This window comes from Esox lucius, chromosome 25, assembly GCF_011004845.1.
Source record: "Esox lucius isolate fEsoLuc1 chromosome 25, fEsoLuc1.pri, whole genome shotgun sequence".
Lineage (NCBI taxonomy): Eukaryota > Metazoa > Chordata > Actinopteri > Esociformes > Esocidae > Esox > Esox lucius.
The window spans coordinates 16,690,544-16,712,271 of NC_047593.1; the positions used below are offsets into that span (position 1 = coordinate 16,690,544).

At 45.4% G+C, this 21,728-nt stretch overlaps 1 protein-coding gene across 2 annotated transcripts in view; it reads right to left on the reverse strand.

The window, feature by feature from the left end:
• Positions 1–13,556: 13,556 nt before the first annotated feature.
• The window catches only part of LOC105020899 (von Willebrand factor A domain-containing protein 7-like), a 31,567-nt gene continuing 23,395 nt past the window's right edge, over positions 13,557–21,728 (reverse strand). Inside the window, exons 6-18 of one of the 2 annotated variants that reach the window (XM_034290960.1) lie at positions 21,569–21,700; positions 20,726–20,912; positions 19,364–19,533; positions 18,907–19,019; positions 18,706–18,822; positions 18,379–18,555; positions 17,112–17,244; positions 16,733–16,885; positions 16,310–16,402; positions 15,918–16,186; positions 15,351–15,484; positions 14,955–15,114; positions 13,557–14,810 (exon numbers count right to left, since the gene is read on the reverse strand). In XM_034290960.1, coding sequence (XP_034146851.1) covers positions 14,334–14,810; positions 14,955–15,114; positions 15,351–15,484; positions 15,918–16,186; positions 16,310–16,402; positions 16,733–16,885; positions 17,112–17,244; positions 18,379–18,555; positions 18,706–18,822; positions 18,907–19,019; positions 19,364–19,533; positions 20,726–20,912; positions 21,569–21,700 — 2,315 coding nt within the window. In that variant the 3' untranslated portion in view covers positions 13,557–14,333. The remainder of the gene's footprint in view (positions 14,811–14,954; positions 15,115–15,350; positions 15,485–15,917; positions 16,187–16,309; positions 16,403–16,732; positions 16,886–17,111; positions 17,245–18,378; positions 18,556–18,705; positions 18,823–18,906; positions 19,020–19,363; positions 19,534–20,725; positions 20,913–21,568; positions 21,701–21,728) is intronic. The other variant, XM_034290959.1, reaches the window with a different exon arrangement.

Here is a 21,728-nt window from a genome sequence, read left to right on the forward strand (position 1 = left end):
CTAACATTTAGGAGTCCCATTTTGAGATGCGAGGTGATACAATAATTTTTATTTTTGACCGAGGTGGAGGAAGGCTTTATCTTAATAAGGTTGTTTTTGTTAGCACTACCTTGTTTAACTTTTCGCAGCCTGGAACGAGTCACAGTGGCAATAGGTGTACTATAAATACAATAAAGCTGTACTAACTACTCTGGCTATGCTATTGACAGACTCCACTATGCTAGCAGCCTGACCTGCACCTTATCTCATGTTAAAGCTATAGGAGTGAGACTCCTGTCAATGTTCCTAAATAAAAGAAGAGCACCACTCCAGCTAGGATGGAGTTCGTCGCTCCTCAGCAGATCAGGCCTGGCCCTATTTCTGGGAGAGTCCCAAAAAGAAGGCCAGTTATCTACAAACTCTACCTCCTGCGACGGGCAGAACTCCGTTTTCAGCCAGCGATTGAGTTGCGCAAGTCTGCTGTAGAGCTTGTCACCACCCCTAGCTGGGAGGGGGCCAGAGACAATTACTCGATGCCGACACACCTTTTCATCCTAACGTAGTTGGTGCCAACATGAATAAAAATATCTCTGTACTCTCTATACTTGCCAGTTTTAGACTTCGCTAGCACCAACCCCAGATTTGCGGCTACGTCAACAAGTTTGCAAATGATTTTCAGTAATGCAACTTTCATTTGCAAGATTAATTCTTGAGCAAACTTAGGAAATAGAGAGACAAGGAGGCTTTGTATCTCTGCGGTTAACCAGCCATGTTGCTTGTACGGTCTGACAAATACAGGCTCAAGGGCATACCCAGGAGGGAAATCACCTCTGGGCTCCGCCCTTCCTGCCAGGTGAATAATCTTCTGTAACAGTTCCAGGTGCCGGGGGAGAACATGTTGACTGTTCTTACTCTCAGGACAGTGTTCTGTAAATAAAAATATTATCTTTCCTTGTTGTTGTTGCTGTCTGCCTTATGGAGGCAGAGCATCTGAAACAAATGTAGCTGTGTTTTAGATGGTGTTCATGTTCTTCTAGATGCTTATCTTTTTGCCTGGTTCCTCTCTCAGTTTCTTCTTTGGTTTTGACCATTTTGGGGAGTTTTTCCTGGCCACTGTACATCAGCCCTTTAGTTTCTTGCTGTTTGGGATTTTAGTCTGGGTGTTTGTAGAAGCACTTTGCGACAACTGCTGATTTAAAAAGGGCTTTATTAAATACAATTGATTGATTGATTTCTGTCTGGGTCCTCTAAACGTCTTGGGAGGGGGGCAGCATGTTAATAGGGCTGTCTGGGTCGTCTAAATGTCTTGGGAGGGGGGCAGCATGTTAATAGGGCTGTCTGGGTCCTCTAAACGTCTTGGGAGGGGGGCAGCATGTTAATAGGGCTGTCTGGGTCCTCTAAATGTCTTGGGAGGGGGGCAGAGTGTTAATAGGGATGTCTGGGTCCTCTAAATGTCTTGGGAGGGGGGCAGCATGTTAATAGGGCTGTCTGGGTCCTCTAAATGTCTTGGGAGGGGGGCAGAGTGTTAATAGGGCTGTCTGGGTCCTCTAAATGTCTTGGGAGGGGGGCAGCATGTTAATAGGGCTGTCTGGGTCCTCTAAATGTCTTGGGAGGGGGGCAGAGTGTTAATAGGGATGTCTGGGTCGTCTAAATGTCTTGGGAGGGGGGCAGCATGTTAATAGGGCTGTCTGGGTCCTCTAAATGTCTTGGGAGGGGGGCAGAGTGTTAATAGGGATGTCTGGGTCCTCTAAATGTCTTGGGAGGGGGGCAGCATGTTAATAGGGCTGTCTGGGTCCTCTAAATGTCTTGGGAGGGGGGCAGAGTGTTAATAGGGCTGTCTGGGTCCTCTAAATGTCTTGGGAGGGGGGCAGCATGTTAATAGGGCTGTCTGGGTCCTCTAAATGTCTTGGGAGGGGGGCAGAGTGTTAATAGGGATGTCTGGGTCGTCTAAATGTCTTGGGAGGGGGGCAGCATGTTAATAGGGCTGTCTGGGTCCTCTAAATGTCTTGGGAGGGGGGCAGAGTGTTAATAGGGATGTCTGGAACCGGGTCTTCAGCCTGACGTTGGCAATGGGACAGGTAGCACATCTGGGTTCTTTGCCCTGAGAAGGGAACCCTCAAATGTTCACTTCACATTGTTATCTCTGTGGCCTTGACAGGGACATTCCTCACTTTTATGGATAAAAGGCCAGAGTTACTGTTTGTAGCTCAACCTGGGTAAAACCCATTCATGAACTTGACCACGTAAAACATGCCCCCAGTTTCCTGGCCATATCCCAGACCATTACCTCTGGGTAATGGGTTGCTGGCTTGCTGGTGTTTAAATGTCTGTTCTGTGGGCATCCTGCCGTGTTGTGGACAGGAAAGGCGCGGTATCCTGAGATTATGGTGGTCGCGAGCACCGCCGGGCTGAAGTTGTGGATGCAGTGAGGACGCGTTTGTCAGACTGTGGGATTATTGTAACATAAACTCTGAGATTTCTCAAAACATGTTTGTTTTTTTGGTGACGGGTGCGGTGTAATCTTTGTAATTTGACATTTTCTTAATTAAGTGCATAACACAATAAAATATGGAGAAAGGGGACTGAGTACTAAACGTCTTGGGAGGGGGGCAGCTTGTTAATAGGTCTGTTTGGTTCGTCTAATTGTCTTGGGAGGGGGGCAGCTTGTTAATAGGTCTGTTTGGTTCGTCTAAATGTCTTGGGAGGGGGGCAGCTTGTTAATAGGGCTGTCTGTTGGCAATGGGACAGGTAGCTCACCTGGGTTCTCTGCCCTGAGATGGGAACTCTCAAATATAACACAATAAAATGTGGAGAAAGGGGACTGATTACTAAAGGCTCAAATAATTGGCCGGCAGAAAACACTTTCTGTACTTTTTGGTTTTTCATGTCATGTGAATTGATGGTATAATGTACTCTGCATGTTCCCAGCTTAGTGTCCTGTTTTTCGTACATTAATTCCTTAGGTGTGTTTGTTGGGCTGCCTGTGGGCGGCGGATAACACCTTCCGCTACTTCTTTTTCCGGGTTGTGACGGAGAAGCAGGACCACAGGAAGTTGTGCTACCACCATTTTGGATTGTACTCCTCGCCGGAAACGCTGGCCCAGGACTGCAGGACACGGCAGATGGCGACCGCCGTTTCCAAGGCGATTCTGGCGTTCCTCCTCCCGTTAGGGGTGATCGCGGGGAGCTACGCTGTCTTCTGCCTCAGCCTGAGCAAGAGGCGGAAGAGGAGGACAAAGGAGAACACTGTTAGACTGACGGGTGCTTTGACCAACAGGGATTCTAGGGACAGAAAACCCAACCCTCCTAACTGTCTTCCAAATAGATGGAGCCTGGCCTGTCCCAAGTCTGGATCCGACAGAGCCTCGGGGCGCTTATGGATGGATTGGTGGAGGAGGGAGGTGCGGGAGGAGTGGGAGGCGCTGGGCTGGGGCAGAGTATCAGGAATGGGATGGGAATGTGGAGGGGACTGGGGAGCAAGGAGGGGAACCAGCCGCTGTTGTCTCCAAATTGGCGACCCAGTCTGGGGTCTCCAAGTGTCCAAGTGGACACTCACCCACCTTTGCTTCCATCAAACACCTGTTCACAGAAAGGCAGGGAGACACAGAACAAGTGGACACTGGAGTAGCTGCTGTGTGAACGTGACGGAGAACACGCCAGTTAACATTGTTGAACCTCGCTCTGTTATCCTGCCTGTATTTTTTTTTTTATCATAACGGGCTGATGGTTCCACAACCACAGTCAGTAGCTAGGTTTACAACTTATTGCAGACCAGGAAAGGAAATACTTGCCTTAACTTGAGTTAACTTGGAAGTCAACAGAAAATGTAGAAAAAAAGTTACAGGCACCAAAACACCTGTGTTGTGCAACAGCCAGGCTAGAAATGATAACAAATGATGAGTGAAAAGCCTGCTTATCAACATTTCCAGAGTCTGACTCAGCTCTTTGTAACACTGGTTTCCCTGTGGCTGACTCAAGTCTTTATGATACAGCTTTTCCTGACAAACAATTATACATTTTAAGGGCATTGTGTGTTGTGTAAGAGATTTACCCTTTGAGGCATGTGAGCTTGGCATGTCAGGTAACCTTATCAATTGACTGATCATTTCTCCAATATGACAGATGCTGTATGATGGTGGATAAATTATAGAAATTGGCAAGCACACACCACCCCAAACCCGATGAGCCATCAGTACCCTGTGGCCAAAACATCTTTTAAGATTGAAATTGCATTCCATGACATTTGGAAAAGAACAAAGTTATTTTTTTGAAAATAACTTACATTTTGGGCTGGGTAATAAGTTGTTTAAACTGCACATAATCCATACTAAGATTCACTATATGCTCATGTAAAGGCCTTTCCAAAGCCATTTCTTGCAACACTTACTTTATTGAGACACAAGGACCCTACCTTATGTCACGAGGACCCCACTTAATGTCACAAGGACCCCACTTCATGTCACAAGGACCCCACCTTATTTCTGAAGAAACATTGGCAACATTTGTGAAACTGTTCCAAAATATCTCTCTTCTATCAACTGGGTCCTTACTTTTTTACGTGTCAGTTACTCATCTGCACTCAAGGCTGGGTCGAAAACGTGGTTACTTTGTTTGGTTATCTATACACATTCACATTTGTTACTGTTTAACGATTTTTTTAAAGACACAATTTATTGGTACATTCTTTAGGGGATTTTTTTCCTTGAGCCAATTCGTCCAGTTATCCCATCTAATAAACAACTTTAAAACCCTTTACATTTAAGCATTTTCAGTTTTTCACCACCAGAGGGCAGTAATCATGTAACGCTATGGCCTGTCACTTCCCACACCTGTAATCAAAGGACCACTCACACTTCATGTAGCTCATCCTAACCACATAGTGATTACTCTTTTGTGGAAAAGGAGGACATGAACTAGAGATCCCACTGTTTCTTTTTTAATCAATAGTCAATACCAACTGGAGTCAGGAAGACGGTAGATGTCCTGGTTCTGGCATCGAGCCAGGCATTAGTGAAGGCAGTCCTACACACAGCATTTATTGTGGTGTGACTGTGGCTAGGCTTATATTTTGCGGTAAAACCGTAAGCGTTGTCAAAGTGCTGTTCATTCAGTCTTCTATTATCAACCTTTTGGATGTAGGTGATTCCCACATTCAGACAGTGAACATGGGGGTAAAATACTCACAGGACAACGTTGTGTTATGTAACACACTTCTTTTGATTCTCACGTTGTGATTGAGGCTCATGTCACATTTCACACCTCTCACAAAACAGAGAAATGTCCTCCCTGTGTCCCACCAATGTCCCAATGGTCTTTTCCTTCTCCGTTCTGGTTACAGACGTGTAACGTTGGTCTGCCTGGTGGGCGGCATTCAACTCTGCTTAGGAACTCCAGCAATAAGAGATAACCTCTATAAACCAATCCTCTCCTCCTCGAGTGTAAAATGCTTTCAAAGTTTTCCCGTTTCTGGCACGGTCTGAATGTGGGAATTAATGTCAGACGTTACCCCCTGATAACCTGCCCTTACTTTGTTTAAACCAGAGGCCCATTTCCCTGATGCAGTTCAATATTTTGAGTCCAGAGGGAGAGATGGAGGGAGAGGTTTAAAATAAGGGAGTGAGTGTCAACAAACTGCGAAATGTCCTAAAGACACCCAGCTGGGCACAACCTCCTAACATTCCAGGGAATTTCTTGACCCCTGTGGAGAGAGAGGGACACAAATGGAGAGTGGGGAGAGAGAGATTGGAAAGAGAGAGACCATGGGTAGACAGGGAGTGAAGGCAGTGGAATGCTTGTGAAAAGAGGTTAATGCAGAGGGGTTTTTCATACAGACGGACAGATGCACATGTGGTATTAAAGCTGAGTTGTGCGTCAGGAAAACTGCTAAGGTCTTAAACACACACACACATACACGCACACACACAGATCAACAAAGTTGATTCTGGAGCAACTTTGTCCTTTAAGTTGCTCTAGAAGAAAGTGTCTGCTAACCGACCTGAAAGTAAATGTGAGAGTTGACAGAAAGCGTGCATTGTCCCCGAAATGTCAGATTTGGGGGACAATGAAGAAGAGGGAAGACAAAGAGGAGGAAAGGAGAAGTTGAATTAAGACAAACATAGACAAAGTTCGGGGATTAATTCTATTGATTCAAAATATGACATGGGGTGGGTGGAGCTGGAGATCAGGCAGTTTGACACTGGAGGAGGTGCAGTGGGGTGGGTGGAGCTGGAGACCAGTCAGTTTCATCAGAGGAACTGTTTTTACTGTGGGACCATTCACCAGTGGGCACCGTTTTAACTACAGGACCATTCACTCGTGGGGACCGTTTTTACGGTGGGACCATTCACCAATGGAGACCGTTTTAACTGTGGGTACATTCCCCAGTTGGGACTGTTTTAACTGTGGGACCTTTCCCCAGTGGGGACCGTTTTAACTGTGGGAACATTCACCAATGGGGACCGTTTTAACTGTGGTAGTAAACCTTCACAACCTTTAGAAACCGTACCAGGGGGCCCTCAGCTTTGAGGGATTTCATGTAATGTTATTTGCTTGTGGGTCTTCTGTGGGTATCATAGATTTGACTGAGGCTTTTGACTGGTCATACAGTATCTCATGAACACAAAAGAGGGAGAGAGAAAGCTAAAGAATGAAAAAAGAGAGCGAATGAGAACCAGAAAGGAAAAAGGAGATGAAGAGTGAAAGCTCAGTGACCATTTGTTCTCAGGCCATAACTCAAAGTTGCACTGCAGCTACACTCAGACCTATTCAAACGTCTCTGCACCCAACTGCCAGTTTGGGAAAAATCTGTCACAATAAAAAAAAAACTCCAATGATTGTGTCATTGGTGTTGACGGGGCAAAACGGCTTGTGGTCATTATGCGTAATCACTGTTTATAGGTTTAGAGAAAGCAGGGAAAGCCGCAAAGTGTAGCGTTTACTCAGCTGGCTCCTTTCGATGCAAAAGAGCATTAGCTCTACTCCAAGTTCCTCACGGATGGCTGAGCTTCTCACCCTATCCCTAAGGGAGAAGCCAGCCACCCTTCTGAGAAAACCCATTTCAGCCGCTTGTACACGCGATCTTGTTCTTTCGGTCATGACCCAGCCTTTATGACCATAGGTGAGTAGGAATGAAAATTGACCGGTATATGGAGAGCTTTGCCTTCCGGCTCAGCTCTCTTTTCGTCACATCGGTGCTGAAAAGCGAATGCAATTCCGCCCCCGCTGCTCTGATTCCCCGGGACAATCTCCCGCTCCATTGTCCCCTCACTCGCGAACAAGACCCCGAGATACTTGAATTCCTTTATTGGGGTAACACCTCATTCCCTACCCGGAGAAGGCACTCCATCGGTTTCCTGCTGAGAACCATGGCCTCAGATTTAGAGGTGCTAATCCTCATCCCAACCAGTTCGCACTCAGCAGCAAACCGGTCCAGTGAGTGCTGAAGGTTACTGACCGATGATGCCATCAGGACCACATCATCCGCAAAAAGCAGCGATGAGATCCCCAGCCCACCGAACTGCAACCCCTCCTCACCCAGACTATGCCTTGATTTCCTGTCCATAAAAGTTACAAACAGGATTGGTGACAAAGCGCAACCCTGGCGGAGGCCAACCCCCACCTGGAACGAGTCCGACTTACTACAGAGAACCCGAAACACAACTCTCACTTTGGACGTACAGGGATTGGATAGCCCTCAGAAGGGACCTCCTCACCCCATACTCCCGCAGCACCTCCCACAATATCTCCCGGGGGACCCAGTCATACGCCTTCTCCCAATCCACAAAACACATGTAGACTGGATGGGCATATTCCCAGGGCCCTCCAGGATCCTTGCAAGAGTAAAAAGCTGGTCGGTTGTTCCACGACCATGACGGAATTAGCATTGTTCTTCTTCAATCTGAGGTTCGACTATCTGCCGAACCCTCCTTTCCAGTACCTTTGAGTAGACTTTTCCAGGGAGGCTGAGATATGTGATACCCCTGTAATTGGCACACACCCTCTGGTCTCCCTTTTTGAACAACTGCAACTGTAGCTGAAAATAATGGAATTTAATTTGAGTGACAGAGAGACTTAGAAAAGAAAGAGAGCGACAAGGGACAAGAGAGAGAACGTGGAGATGCTTCCAGCAACAGGACACAGATGGACATTTGTCATTTATAGAATGACCCCTGATAGACTAACCCTGGCTTTATGGATACAGTCCCAGCAGCCAGGCAGCAATGTAGTCTCAATGTAAACAAGGAGACTATGTTTTGTGTTGGTTTACAGTTATGGTTATAGGTTAGCATTTTGTTGAGGGCTGAATGCTTCATGTATCACTATAAGGCTCTAGTAAGAAAAAAAGTGCATGAAGTAGGGAATGGGCAGCCATTTACTGTAGGTCAGTGACATGTTTTAAAAACCATGTTCATTTAAGAAATAGGTGTGTTTCTGTCTTCCACGCGGCGACTCATCTGTCAAAAGGAAAGAGGGGAAAAGAAAGACTGGGCTGAGGAGATTGGCGATGAGAAAGGGAGGAGGGATTGATTGTGAAAGATATAGAGGTGGAGGGATGGGGGATTATGGCGGTGAGATTAAACGACTCAGAAGAAGAGGATCCAGTTAGAGTATCATGTCAATGTGATCTTCTACCTACTACAGCTGAAACCAGGCAAACATGTTAACATACAGCACTTTTGTATGACGGAGATACCATGTACCAATTAGGAATTTAATTTGTGTGTAAACTGAGAAATTACAGTGAAATTGGCCTTTAATCTGAAATGGACAGAAAGAAAGACACGGGGTGTCTGATTCTGTGTGCTGACCACACATCACAGGCAGACAGCCCGGGTACAGGCAGGCAGACAGGCAGTCAGACAAGCAGTCAGACAGCACCGACAGTGATCACCATTAAACCTGGCCTGATAATCTGATGTTGTGGGTCACCACAGACAGCTGACGTGGACAATAGAATTGATTGTGTGAACTCACCCATCCCTCCCTCCCTTTATCCATCTCCCTCTCCCTCCCTCCATCTGTCTGTTCCTCTACCTCTCTCTTCCTCTCTCTCCCTCCCTCCCTCCCTCCATCTGATCTCCTCCCTCTTTCTCTCTCCCTCTATCTCCAGCTCTTTACGTAATTTTGGATCTACATTTATCCTGGACAAATAGGTCCACAAGAATGTTGGAAATCCTTTGGTCACTATGATTGGATGGGAACCGGAGGTGTGTACGCGTGGAAGGAGACTGGGAGATGAAGGAAGAGAGAGAGAGAGGAAGGAGAGTGGAAAGGAGGGAGAAAAAGGAGGAGAGAGAATAGAGCGATAACATTTTCTTTTTGATAACAATCTTTTTATGCCAACATAGGTATGTCACACTATTGTTCTTAAATATAGCATTCGATTTTCCAGCTGGTTCTGAAGTACACAGGCTGACAGAGGGTAATGATGTAATAATATTTACATACACATCCAAGGATGATTTGATGTTACCTTCCACTGAATGGAAGGTCAAACCAAATGGCTTGCATCACGAGTGAGTGGACGCGTTAGTCATTAGGAGTAGCCCAGAGCCTGTCAACCAGTTTTGTAATAATAGTTAATAGCCCAAACCGTTCCAAAGCCAGAGCCTCATTTATAAGAGTGGAATAGGAAGCACTTTGTAAGTGCCAACTGCTTAACACTGGTGATTAGTCATGAAGCTTTTATGGGCCAAACATCAATAGAATCAACTGGACCTTGATGATGGATATTCTACACACCGGCAGACGTTCCTTGGCAGACCACCGGCGGTTTACGGACGTGGATTTGAGAAACGCTGGAGTAGAGAGCTAATGACAAGATGTTACATCAAATTATATTGAAGTAAGACACACACATTCACACCAACACACACACACGTTACAGTAACAGGTGCACTGCGAATGTTCTCTGCAGTGTTTTGATCTAACCCAGGCTAAAAACAGGTCATCTCATCTGAGGTTTCCTCTGGGTATCTCTCTGGTCATTGATTGATTGTTTTTTGCAGTAAGTAGTTTCTCCCCATTCTCATTGTAAAAAAAAGTAAAAGATTTATTGCTTAACACTGTGTACAACTTCAGACACAGTATCACTCTGTGTACAAATGCAGTGTGCATGTTCAGTTTCTCAGTCTCACAACTAGAGCACAAGGCTGGGATTCATTTAAATCCGATGTGGTGATGTTTATGCACATTCATTATTTACAGTATTCCTTCCTTCCCCACACACTTCTAACTCTGAAAACTGATACCTATGAGGAGTTTTCGTACAGTACTCAAGAAAGTCTGTGATTTCAGGCTGAATTGAGTTTTAATGGACTGGCTTCCAGTTGCTGGTTGTTGACACACTGATTGTGCTGAACTGCCACCTAGTGGCGATCCTCTAGAATCACTCCTGACCCAGTGTTACTCTGGATACTGGCAGTGTCTCAGGAGAGAGATTTGTGTGCTGCCCTCTAGTGGTGTAGTTTGAAAACTGCAGCCTTTCGTACAGATTCCTCTAAACCCATTACAGTTGACTGCTGCGGTATGAAGTGGGTGGAAGGATGAGAGAGAGATAGAGTGAGAGACCCAGAATGATAGAGAGAATGAGGGAAGTAAGGAGACTGTTAAAGAGAGAGAGAGAGGCAGCAGTAGAGACAGGAGTGTGTGTGACTGCCATCCAATCTGACAGATTCATGCTGTGATGCTCTGCCAGGCTGCAGTGGCCTGGATACAAACAGCTCTATTACACACAAAAGCACACACACACACACACACACACACACGAACACACCGTACATATACATACAAAGAGACACACAAGCACTTACAGACACAAACATACCGTACACATACACACACAGACACAAACATATTGTACAAATACACACACACACACACAGCAAAGCTGCATTTACAAAATAAAAACCTGGAGCAAAAGAAGCATCAATATTGCGGCTCATTTGATAAAAAAGGAATACATGATTGTAGTACAAATAGTCATTTTACATTCTTCATCCATTCCTCACACAGCAGATATCCTCTGTCTCCTATTCATTTCTTCCCACCAATCCTCCATGTCATCTGAGTTGGCAGGGCACTGTGTCCGTAATACCCAGCTTATGGTTTTGGGATTCGTGGTGAAACCAACACCTAAAATGTTTGGACACATGACTTTGAGTTTTCTGAGCTCGAAGCCGAGTTTTCATTATGGACCCTTTTCTTTTCCTTATGCTTGGACAGCTGTCGTCTCGGGTTCATGTAATATCTGACACAAACTGTGCCCAGTTGCACGTGAGAGGTGAGTTGAGGATTACCTCAACAGTTGAAAACAGTTATGTTCAGAATGCCTTGGCCTCCCCCTGACATTTACTAACTTACCTGAGTCAGATGACATAACAGGACGGAAAAGGGCTGGTATCATAAAGCTGTCTCAACCAGTGAGATGAAAGGGGCGGGTACCATAAAGCTGTCTCAACCAGTGAGATGAAAGGGGCTGGTATTATAAAGCTGTCTCAACCAGTGATATGAAAGGGGCCGGTATCATAAAGCTGTTTCAACCAGTGAGATGAAAGGGGCTGGTATTATAAAGCTGTCTCAACCAGTGAAGTCGCCGTTGTCCATGGCTTCCAGGATCCCACCAACAACCTCTGACCCTGACACTGTTACCAAGGCAACATCAGACACCTTGACCGACGCTGGTCCCTTCCTGCCCAACACTGACACCAATGGAATTGCAGGAACACCTGGAAGGAGGTGGAGAGGGGAATAAGGAAGGGTGAACTGGAGGATAAAAGTCTGGCTGTGTAGACCCGTGGTTCAATGTCCTTTCTAGAAAGACATCTTTTTAACAGTGTTGTTGTTTTTACCTGATTCTGGACGGCCAGATATCAGGGCGTATCCTGGATGTGGTCCTCCAAAGGATTCCACAAAATCATAAATAAAGGCAATGGTACTCTGACCTAGAGGGACAGACACATGGACACAGACACAAACACAGACACGACATTCATTCACAGACACGACAAACACAAACCCAAATTACATTCTAAAAAAAATACACATTTATCACAAAGTTCAATTCCACCACTTGGTCCACACCCCCTGCTCAGAACATGTTCCTGCGGCCATGGACGGGCTGGAAACAACCAACGTTGAGCATGGTTCTGTGCATTCTGCATGGTTTGCCGTGAGGTTTCAGAATCAGAAGTGCAAGGCCATTTGCTGGACTGGTCATATGGACATCTGGGACGTGAATGTCCGTAATTCACCACTAGATGGTGGCCATAACTCACCCGTGATCTTCAGTGTGTAGGGCTTCTTGGAGTTCATGTTGATTTCCCATAATCCTGTCTGTTTGTTGGAGGCCAGGCGTATCCGGTAGAGGTTTCCCACTTTCTGGACGGTCCACAGTTTCCCGCAGGCCTCAGTCTCTGTCTGAGTGACGCCTAGTAGAGTGGAGGAGGGAGAATCAGGGTTATCACAGGTTGACAAGGTACAGCACAAAGTCTCACCAGAGGGTGATTTCTAAATGCTAGCCAGCCTCAGCTCCATATCCCAGCTGGAAATGTATGTGATCTGTCTTTCCACTTTCTATCTTCATCGTACTCCATGAGGTGAACCTGTAACTGAGAACTGACCATCAATCAGTGTGTAGGGGTTGGATGTCTTGAGGGTGAAGGTGAGGCTTTTTCCAGTGATGTAGATGATGATGTTGGTCAGAGACTCATCCAGCTGGAAGGAGAACTTCTCAGCTTTGGCGGGGTTCCTTACTCGCTGTAGCACTGTCACCTAAGGAGAAGGAGAAATGGACAGAATGAGAAAATAAGATTGAAGAAAAAAAAAGAGAGAAGATGAGAGAGAAGATTAGTGTAAAGAGCATATGTTGTTGGGTGTGTTGTTGTGTTGTATTGCTGTAGTGTTCAATTATTTCATTGGTCGGCGGGATCTATAAATGGTCCAAAACCCCAGTTCTAATTAATGTAACATCTGCATTTATTAATCCATCACACACTGGGACGTTTTATAGCACATAAACAATTATTTAATGAGATAGAGGGAAAGAGAAAAAAAAGAAATCTTGCTTTGTCTTATTAAACATTTTTAATAAATTGAGGCATGTTTCTCAATGCCGCTTCTAGCCTTTTGGGGGCCCTAAGCTAATTTTGACCTGGGGCCCCCCTCTCCCCAATTGGTCGGGGGCAGCCCTATCTGTTGGAGGTCCCCTATTGGTGGGGGCCCTAAGCAACCACATATGTTGATTATGCCTAGTACCCACCCTGGTGTTTGTTAACAACCTTTCATTTGTAACTGATTCCTCTTAATATCAACTTTCACCATTGCTTTTTTCCAAAGGTATAATATTAAATATTCATGATTGTGATCAGGGAGGCAGATAAGCCAGTGGTTTGTGTGTGGAACCAGTAATGGAAAGGTCCTGAGGTATGGTATTTTAATATAATTGCTCATGCTAGTCAGTCTGGGTAACATTGTCTGCTAAAGGTCATCTAGAATACTGGTAGAATGTTTATTTGTTTACATTATTATATTGTATAATGAAAAAAATCAGTGGAGCAACCAATAGTATGACAACAAAATGACGGTAACAATTGGTTTATTTTGAGGTGGGTGGGGCTTGAGTACCTTGGTAATTAAATGACAAGTAGAGCTTTATTTTTAGCTTTCTTTTTTCCATACACAGTGAATCAAACCTGCAGTATGAGACCTGCAGTATGTCTCTTTTGTAGTTGAGCCATGAATTACAGCAATAATAAAAACTCAACAATACATTAACATAAAACTTCACCAAAACAGAGGGAGTGTGAATTGCAGATGCGGAATCCTATCCAGGCAGTCAGAGGAGCTTGTGCAAAAAAAGCTGTCTAGAGGACAGTTTGTTTGGCTTCTAGACAGCTGTAGGTCTGTCAAAAGGGGAAGTCAGGCGCATGTTTTAAGAACCAGACCAGTTTGTAATGTCAAGGCCCCCGAGGGCTTTGTGGACCACGGCTAAAGGCAGTGTCAAGGCTATCCATGTTGTTGTGTGTAAGAGCAGCCTGTGTCAGTGCTGTGTTGGTTACGTTCCGCACCACCATGGCCCTAACTATAGTCAACTTTTGACTATAAGGTATTTATACTATACATTTAACTAGCAATTTCTTTTGAGAACTTCAACGTAACCATATGCTTTTGACCCCTGTAAGGTTTGTTTTGGTATGTGAAAGACGGAATATAGCATGTTCTTTTAAGGTTCCCATTTCTGTCCCTCTTAAAACATGCATTGTTAGAATAAGTGTGCGGGCACTTTCACATTTTTAGACAAACTTAGTATAAATGTATAGGTCTTCCCCGGTGGCGCAGCAGATCAGTAGGTCAGATCAGTAGGTCCCTGGATGGTATAGTGGCAAGGCAGAAACTAGGAGACAGAACCATAGTGGAAGGCTGAGGGTGAGGGAGGGCGGGCCTGAAGAAGGGGCGGTGGAAGGGGCGGAGGAAGGGGCGGTGGGCGGGCCTGAAGAAGGGGCAGTGGAAGGGGCGACAGAGGTGGTTATGGAAGGCAGGGAATGCAAACACGTCCCGACGTTCATGGCGTTGTCCACCGCCACCAGCTCCACCGTCCGAGAGCAGCAGGAGGCGTTGAAATACGCCGCAACAAACATCTGCTTCAGGTCAGTGTGGGTGAGGCTGCCAACGCCCTGGCGGCTTTTGAGGGTGGCAATGCCCGTGCCGTTGACGCCGTCGGTCAGGTTAGCAGAGAGCTGCCAGAAGGAGGCGTTGCAGAACACTGGGTCGGCCGGACAGTCAACCGCGGAAACGTTGACAACCTCACACTGAGGAGGAGTGAAATCTGTCACCTGGAGTGAGAGAGAGAACGAGAGAGAATGAGGAAAGAGAATTACATCATGTTTTATAGCTGCAGTATGACTTCCATGCTGCTTAATATATACCAAAATAAAATACTGCATCTGTAGACACATGTTTTCTCAATCTACTGTTACCTTGGTGACGACAGAGAGGCGCAGGACCACGTAGTTGGAGTCAACAGATCCCGGGGCCACGGCCTCGACGGTCAGGGTGATGTCCGTCCCTGACTCAGTGTTGGCGGGCGCTGTGATGGTCAGATTAGCGGTGGCCTTTTCTCCGGTCCCCACCATGACGCTGTTGAAGTTAGCATTTAGCAACATGTTGGAGTGAACAAATTAAATCAGAAGAGAACAATGTTTTCTGATGTTGACTCATGTAGTGTGGAAAATAAACAGGTACAATTGGACTAGATAATCTGGTCCAAGATCTGTTCATGTGGAAATCACCAACTATGGTCAACAGGACATCGGAATGAAACAGTTCTGGGATCAAGCCAGCTAGGTTCTTAATATTCCTCACATGATTCCTACCTGGTGGGGTAGTTCATAGTGAAGTCTTTGTCATTCCTGGCATTGATTTTATAAGTGCCTCCTGTGCTGTTTGTCATGACAACGAATGGAAGAGTGAAGGCCTTACCAGGCTCCATGGTTCTGTCCACCACGGCCTGTGAGGAGGGTCAGAAAAGAAAGGATTGCTTCTCGTTCATTTATTGGCCCATTAACAGTGACTGACAAATCTTTGTGCTCAGGAGGCGGAGCTTTATTGGGTGCGATTGGGGCCCTGTTCCTGTGGCAGCCAATCAGATGGGGTTTCAAAAACCTGTGTCTTATGGTTAAGAATTTAAATCAAGCAGAATTAAAATATGTTGGGAATTTTGTTTTTGATTTGCTAAATTCTATACAGTTAAGAGAATATGTGTGTTGGCATTGAAGTGATGAAATTCGGCATTTGAGTTGCTGTCGAAAAGCAACAGTCACACTGTTCTCTGCTATCGTATATTATCTAACCATGTCCCAATATTCCATAAAGGCTACTTCCTGACTCATTCATTAAAGTTGTATTTGACTGTCAACAGGAAGTGTGTCATCTTCACGTACCCTGATGGTAACTTTGGAAACGGACATCTGAGTGGTGGACTGTCTCTGGAACAAAGTGGAGGAAACCAGGTCGGTCCCGTTCAGCAGCACCACAAACTCGCCCGCAGGGACCTTGGTTACAGTAACAAGGAAGTCGCCGTTGCCCATGCCTTCCAGGATCCCACCAACAACCTCTGACCCTGACACTGTTACCAAGGCAACATCGGAGATCTTGAAAGAGGCCGGTCCCTTCTTGCCCAACACTGACACCAATAGAATTGCAGGAACACCTGGAAGGAGGAGGAGAGAGGAATAAGGAAGGGCGAACTGGAGGATAAATGTCTGGCTGTGTAGGCCCGTGGTTCAATGTCCTTTCTAGAAAGACATCTTTTTAACAGTGTTGTTGTTTTTACCTGATTCTGGACGTCCAGATATCGGGGCGTATCCAGGATGAGGCCCTCCAAAAGATTCCACAAAATCATAAATAAAGGCAATGGTACTCTGACCTAGAGGGACAGACACATGAACACAGACACGACTGGTTATCTCTCTATACGACTTTGCCAAACCTGTGAACCCAAAATACATTTCTAAAAAAATACATATTTATCACAAAGTTCAATTCCACCACACAATTACACCCCCTGCTCAGAACATCTTCCTGCGGCCATGGATGGGCTGGAAACAACCAACGTTGATCATGGTTTTGTGCATTCTGCATGGTTTTGCCAGTAGGTTTCAGAAACAGAAGTGCAAGGCCACTTGGTGGACTGGTCGTATGGACATCTGGGACGTGAATGTCCGTAATTCACCACTAGATGGCGGCCATAACTCACCCGTGATCTTCAGTGTGTAGGGCTGGTTGGAGTTCATGTTGATTTCCCATAATCCTGTCTGTTTGTTGGAGGCCAGGCGTATCCGGTAGAGGTTTCCCACTTTCTGGACGGTCCCCAGTTTCCCGCTGGCCTCGGTCTCTGTCTGAGTGACGCCTAGTAGAGTTGAGGAGGGAGAATCAGGGTAATCACAGGTTGACAAGGTACAGCACAAGTTCTCACCAGAGGGTGATTTCTAAAAGCTAGCCAGCCTCAGCTCCATATCCCAGCTGGAAATATATGTGTTCTGTATTTCCACTTTCTAACTTCATTCTACTCCATGAGGAGAACCTGTAACTGAGAACAGACCATGGATCAGTGTCTTGGGGTTGGACGTCCTTACCTGCCGGGTTCTTGAGGGTGAAGGTGAGGCTTTTTCCAGTGATGTAGATGGTGATGTTGGTCAGAGACTCATCCAGCTGGAAGGAGAACTTCTCAGCTTTGCCGGGGTTCCTTGCTCGCTGTAGCACTGTCACCTGAGGAGACGAGAAATAGACAGAATGAGAAAGTAAGATCGAAGACAAGAAAAGAGAGAAGATGAGAGAAAAGATTACTGAGAAGAGCTTATGTGGTTGGGTGTGTTGTATTACTGTAGTGTTCAATTATTTAATTGGTCGGCGGGATCTATAAATGGTCCAAAACCGCAGTTCTAATTAATGTAACATCTGCATTTATTAATCCATCACACACTGGGACGTTTTATAGCACATAAACAATTATTTAATGAGATAGAGGGAAAAAGGAAAAAAAGAAATCTTGTTTTTTCTTATTAAACATTTTTAATAAACTGAGGCATGTTTCTCAATGCCGATTCTAGCCTTTTGGGGGCCCAAGCAAAATTTGACCTGGGGCCCCCCTCTCCCCAATTGGTCGGGGGCAGTCCTATCTGTTGGAGGTCCCCTATTGGTGGGGGCCCTAAGCAACCACATATGTTGATTATTCCTAGTACCCACCCTGGTGTTTGTTAACAACTTTACATTTTTAACTGATTCCTCTTAATATCAACTTTCACCATTGCTTTTTTCCAAAGGTATAATATTAAATATTCATGATTGTAATCAGGGAGGCAGATAAGCCAGTGGTTTGTGTGTGGAACCAGTAATGGAAAGGTCCTGAGGTATGGTATTTTAATATAATTGCTCATGCTAGTCAGTCTGGGTAACATTGTCTGCTAAAGGTCATCTAGAATACTGGTAGAATGTTTATTTGTTTACATTATTATATTGTATAATGAAAAAAATCAGTGGAGCAACCAATAGTATCACAACCAAATGACTGTAACAATTGGTTGATTTTGAGGTGGGTGGGGCTTCAGTACCATGGTAATTAAATGATAAGTAGAGCTTTATTTTTAGTTTTTTTTTTCTATACACAGTGAATCAAACTGAGACCTGTAGTATGTCTCTTTTGTAGTTGAGCCATGAATTACAGCAATAATAAAAACTCAACAATACATTAACATAAAACGTCCCCAAAACACAATTAGATAAAAAAAAAAATGATAAAAAAATATAACTTTAATATTAAGGCTTCATTTTAAATAAATAATTAGTTGTTGTTTTGAATGATCTTCAGCTTCTGATCTAAAACAAAATGGCCGACTGACTCACCAGGGCAGAGGTGGATGAGTCAGCAATAATGTCAGTGGCCTGAGGCAAGTTAGCCTTGCTGACACCAATAGCTTGACCTCCAGACGCCAGGGCCAGATCCTTATAGATGTCAAACATCCCAACCGCACGCTTCCTCCTCCGAGCACCGGCTCCGTCACCGGTCATGAAGAAAGACACCTGGGGAGACAGTTAGGTGGACTCCCTGTGAAAAACCACCTCTGCAAGTTAATACAAGGCCAGGGTTAATCACAGGAATATTGGATTCCTTTAGACTGCAGGAAATGGAATTGGTCCTTGCGAATAGGAACTGTTTGAGGAAATACTCACCGTGGACTTGGTGCTTCTGATCAGGGCGACGATGGTGTCCTTTAGTGAAATGTCCTTTGGGGGAGCATCAGTGAAAACGTAGATGTGGGATGATGCTGGGGCACCGGTCAGCGCCAACTGGAGAAGGTAGGGAAAGATTACTTTAAGGTACAAAGAAATATCTTAATCCTAATTGGAAGATAGCCATGTCAGTTACTGTACCTGCAGTCCTGATAAGCACATCTCAGGTTTGTCTCCACCTCCTTTGGCGGTGAGCTTAGCAACCTGCGCTTTCATGACGTTAGGCTCTGTCGTTCTTATCAAGGGTCCGAAATCTACATGCAAACACATTTTAAATATATTATTTGAATCTGAAAGTAAAACGACATAATTAAGGATTTAAACATTTCAAGGACAGTGTACAGATGTGAAACATTGTTCCTATTTACATTGTTTGTTACCCCATTAACCCATTTTCTTGTAATTTGTTTAGCTTTAATCTGTGAGTTCCCCAGTTTTGTTTTTTGTCCTTGTGGGTTCTCGGCCATACCCGGTTAGTTAAACAGACACAGACCCACAAACACCAGTTCCTGGTTTCACGTTGTGGTCACGCGTTTCGGGGCATGCCAGAAGTGTCAGGGATGTTTAGCTGAGGAGAACACGCTAAACCCAGCCTTACCTGGGTCGTTGAAGGGCACCAGGATGTACTGGGAGGGCTCGTCCTGCGTTCCCTTTTTGCTGTCGATGATCTCGTTGACCATTCGCTTGGCTTCAGCTATGTCATCACTCATGCTCCCAGTGGTGTCAATCACAAAAGCCAAGACTGAGGAACGTGCTATTCCCATAAGGCTGGGAAGGAGAGAGAGAGAGAGAGAGAGAGAGAGAGAGAGGATGTGAGAGCCGAATGAACAGATGCACTACTTTGCCCATCTCCAGGGGTTACGGTCAGTCACAGCTGCAGGAAGTAGGGGCCCCAATTTCTGAGGGTCCCTTTTAACGTCCCCTGACAAGGCCTGATTATGAGCAGGTGTGCCTCGTCAGGGGGTGGCAGCCGAGCCACGTTTAAGTGCCCCATGTGGCAGCCCAGGTCAAGATGGTTCTCCCTAGGGCATTAGCCTGATGCTGACACCAGAAAGGGGTGCATTCACAGCATACCGTTTAATTTTAAATTCTGGGTTCAGTGGAACCATATGCCCTCATAAGGATCGTAATCACTGTATCACAGCCACTAGTTTAGGTTCCATGACTACCAGGGGCCCTGAAGCAGCATGAGGTAAAACTGAGTCCAATGGTATATTTAGTTTAAACAAGTTCAGGTTTGTTTTTTTAGTTCAGGTTTTATTTTTTACAGCCTATGTAATTGTATCTTATTCTTACTCAGCTGATCATATTAAGAATAGTATTTTATTGTTAAACTTATTGTAATAATGTATTTCAAAATATATTTAGATAGTCCTTGACTCATCCCCTGCCCCTCTGTACTGTAGATAGTCCTTTATCCATCACCTCCACATCTGTACTATAGATAGTCCTTGACTCATCCCCTCCCCTTCTCTGCACCACAGATAGTGCTTTGACTCATCCCTTCCCCTTCTCTGTACCGTAGAAAGTCCTTGACTCATTCCCTTCCCCTCTCTGTTCCATAGATAGTCCTTGACTCACCCCCTCCCCCTCTCTGTACTGTAGATAGCCCTTGACTCATCCCCTCCCCCTCTCTTTACCGTAGATAGTCCTTGACTCACCCCCTCCCCCTCTCTGTACTGTAGATAGCCCTTAACTCATCCCCTCCCCCTCTCTTTACAGTAGATACTCCTTGACTCATCCCTTCCCCCTCTCTGTACTGTAGATAGTCCTTGACTCATCCCTTCCCCCTCTCTGTACCGTAGATAGCCCTTGACTCATCCCTTCCCCCTCTCTGTTCCATAGATAGTCCTTGACTTACCCCCTCCCCCTCTCTGTACTGTAGATAGCCCTTGACTCATCCCCTCCCCCTCTCTTTACCATAGATAGTCCTTGACTCATCCCTTCCCCCTCTCTGTACCGTAGAAAGTCCTTGTCGCCAGCGGCGCCCCGTATGTCATCCAAAAGCTGCAGGCTGGCGGTGGTAGCCAAGGTAACAGCAGCATTGTGCAGGGCCACATTGTCGGCGCGAAGCTCATCCTTGCTGATGCCCCCACGAGGAATCTCCAAGCTGGACAGGTCTGCAGCACCTCCATGGCTACACTTCCCTAGTGGAGAGATGGGATGATGGCTTTCAAAAAGAGACAGTGTGTAGTGTATATTAGCAGGGTGGTGAGCATGTTTTCTGTGTGTTGTTCTGACCGTGCAGGTGAGGACCAAAAGGCAGTCAATCGACCTGCCAAATGTCCTCATTTTGAAAATTTGCTTCACTAGAAAACCTTTTAATATATTTTTTATTTAATGTGTCTGTAAACAGTTAAGTCGATTGAGAAACAATTGTGATTTAAAATGACATCCTGGCCAAAGAAACACTTAGTTACACATAAATACAAAAGGAAACCCTAATTAGTTATAATGCCAAAGTGCAGGTCTGTTTTGTTTTGTGAAACAGGAAATCAATCATTGATTTGATGCTAGACCAGAGTTGGCTGATGTGAGTGTAATAAAAGTGAACGGTTCAAGGTACTAGGCATCAATATCATCTAAATCTAATGTGACAGTGTTTACCGATCGCGTACAGGTGGTTTCGAATTGAAGATGATGCATTCAGTTTTACTAGAACTGAGGAGTATTTGGGATTCATGAAAGGCAAGTTGTGTGTCATTGAAGCCATGTTGAAGGGTGCTCAGCCCAGACTTCAGTGAGGGGCCAGGTGGACTAGTGTCATCCGCATGAAGGTGAATGAGAGCCGGCGTGTGTCTACCTCTAGGCTTGGCCGGGGTGTAGATCCCCATGTATCCTGACGTGAGTATCTTCTTGTTGAGGATGTCGGGCAAAATGGAGTTGGGACAGAACCCACCATTGGTGCAGTCCTTACAGGTTGGAGTTTTGAAATCTACACAAACAAAACACAACGTTCAAAT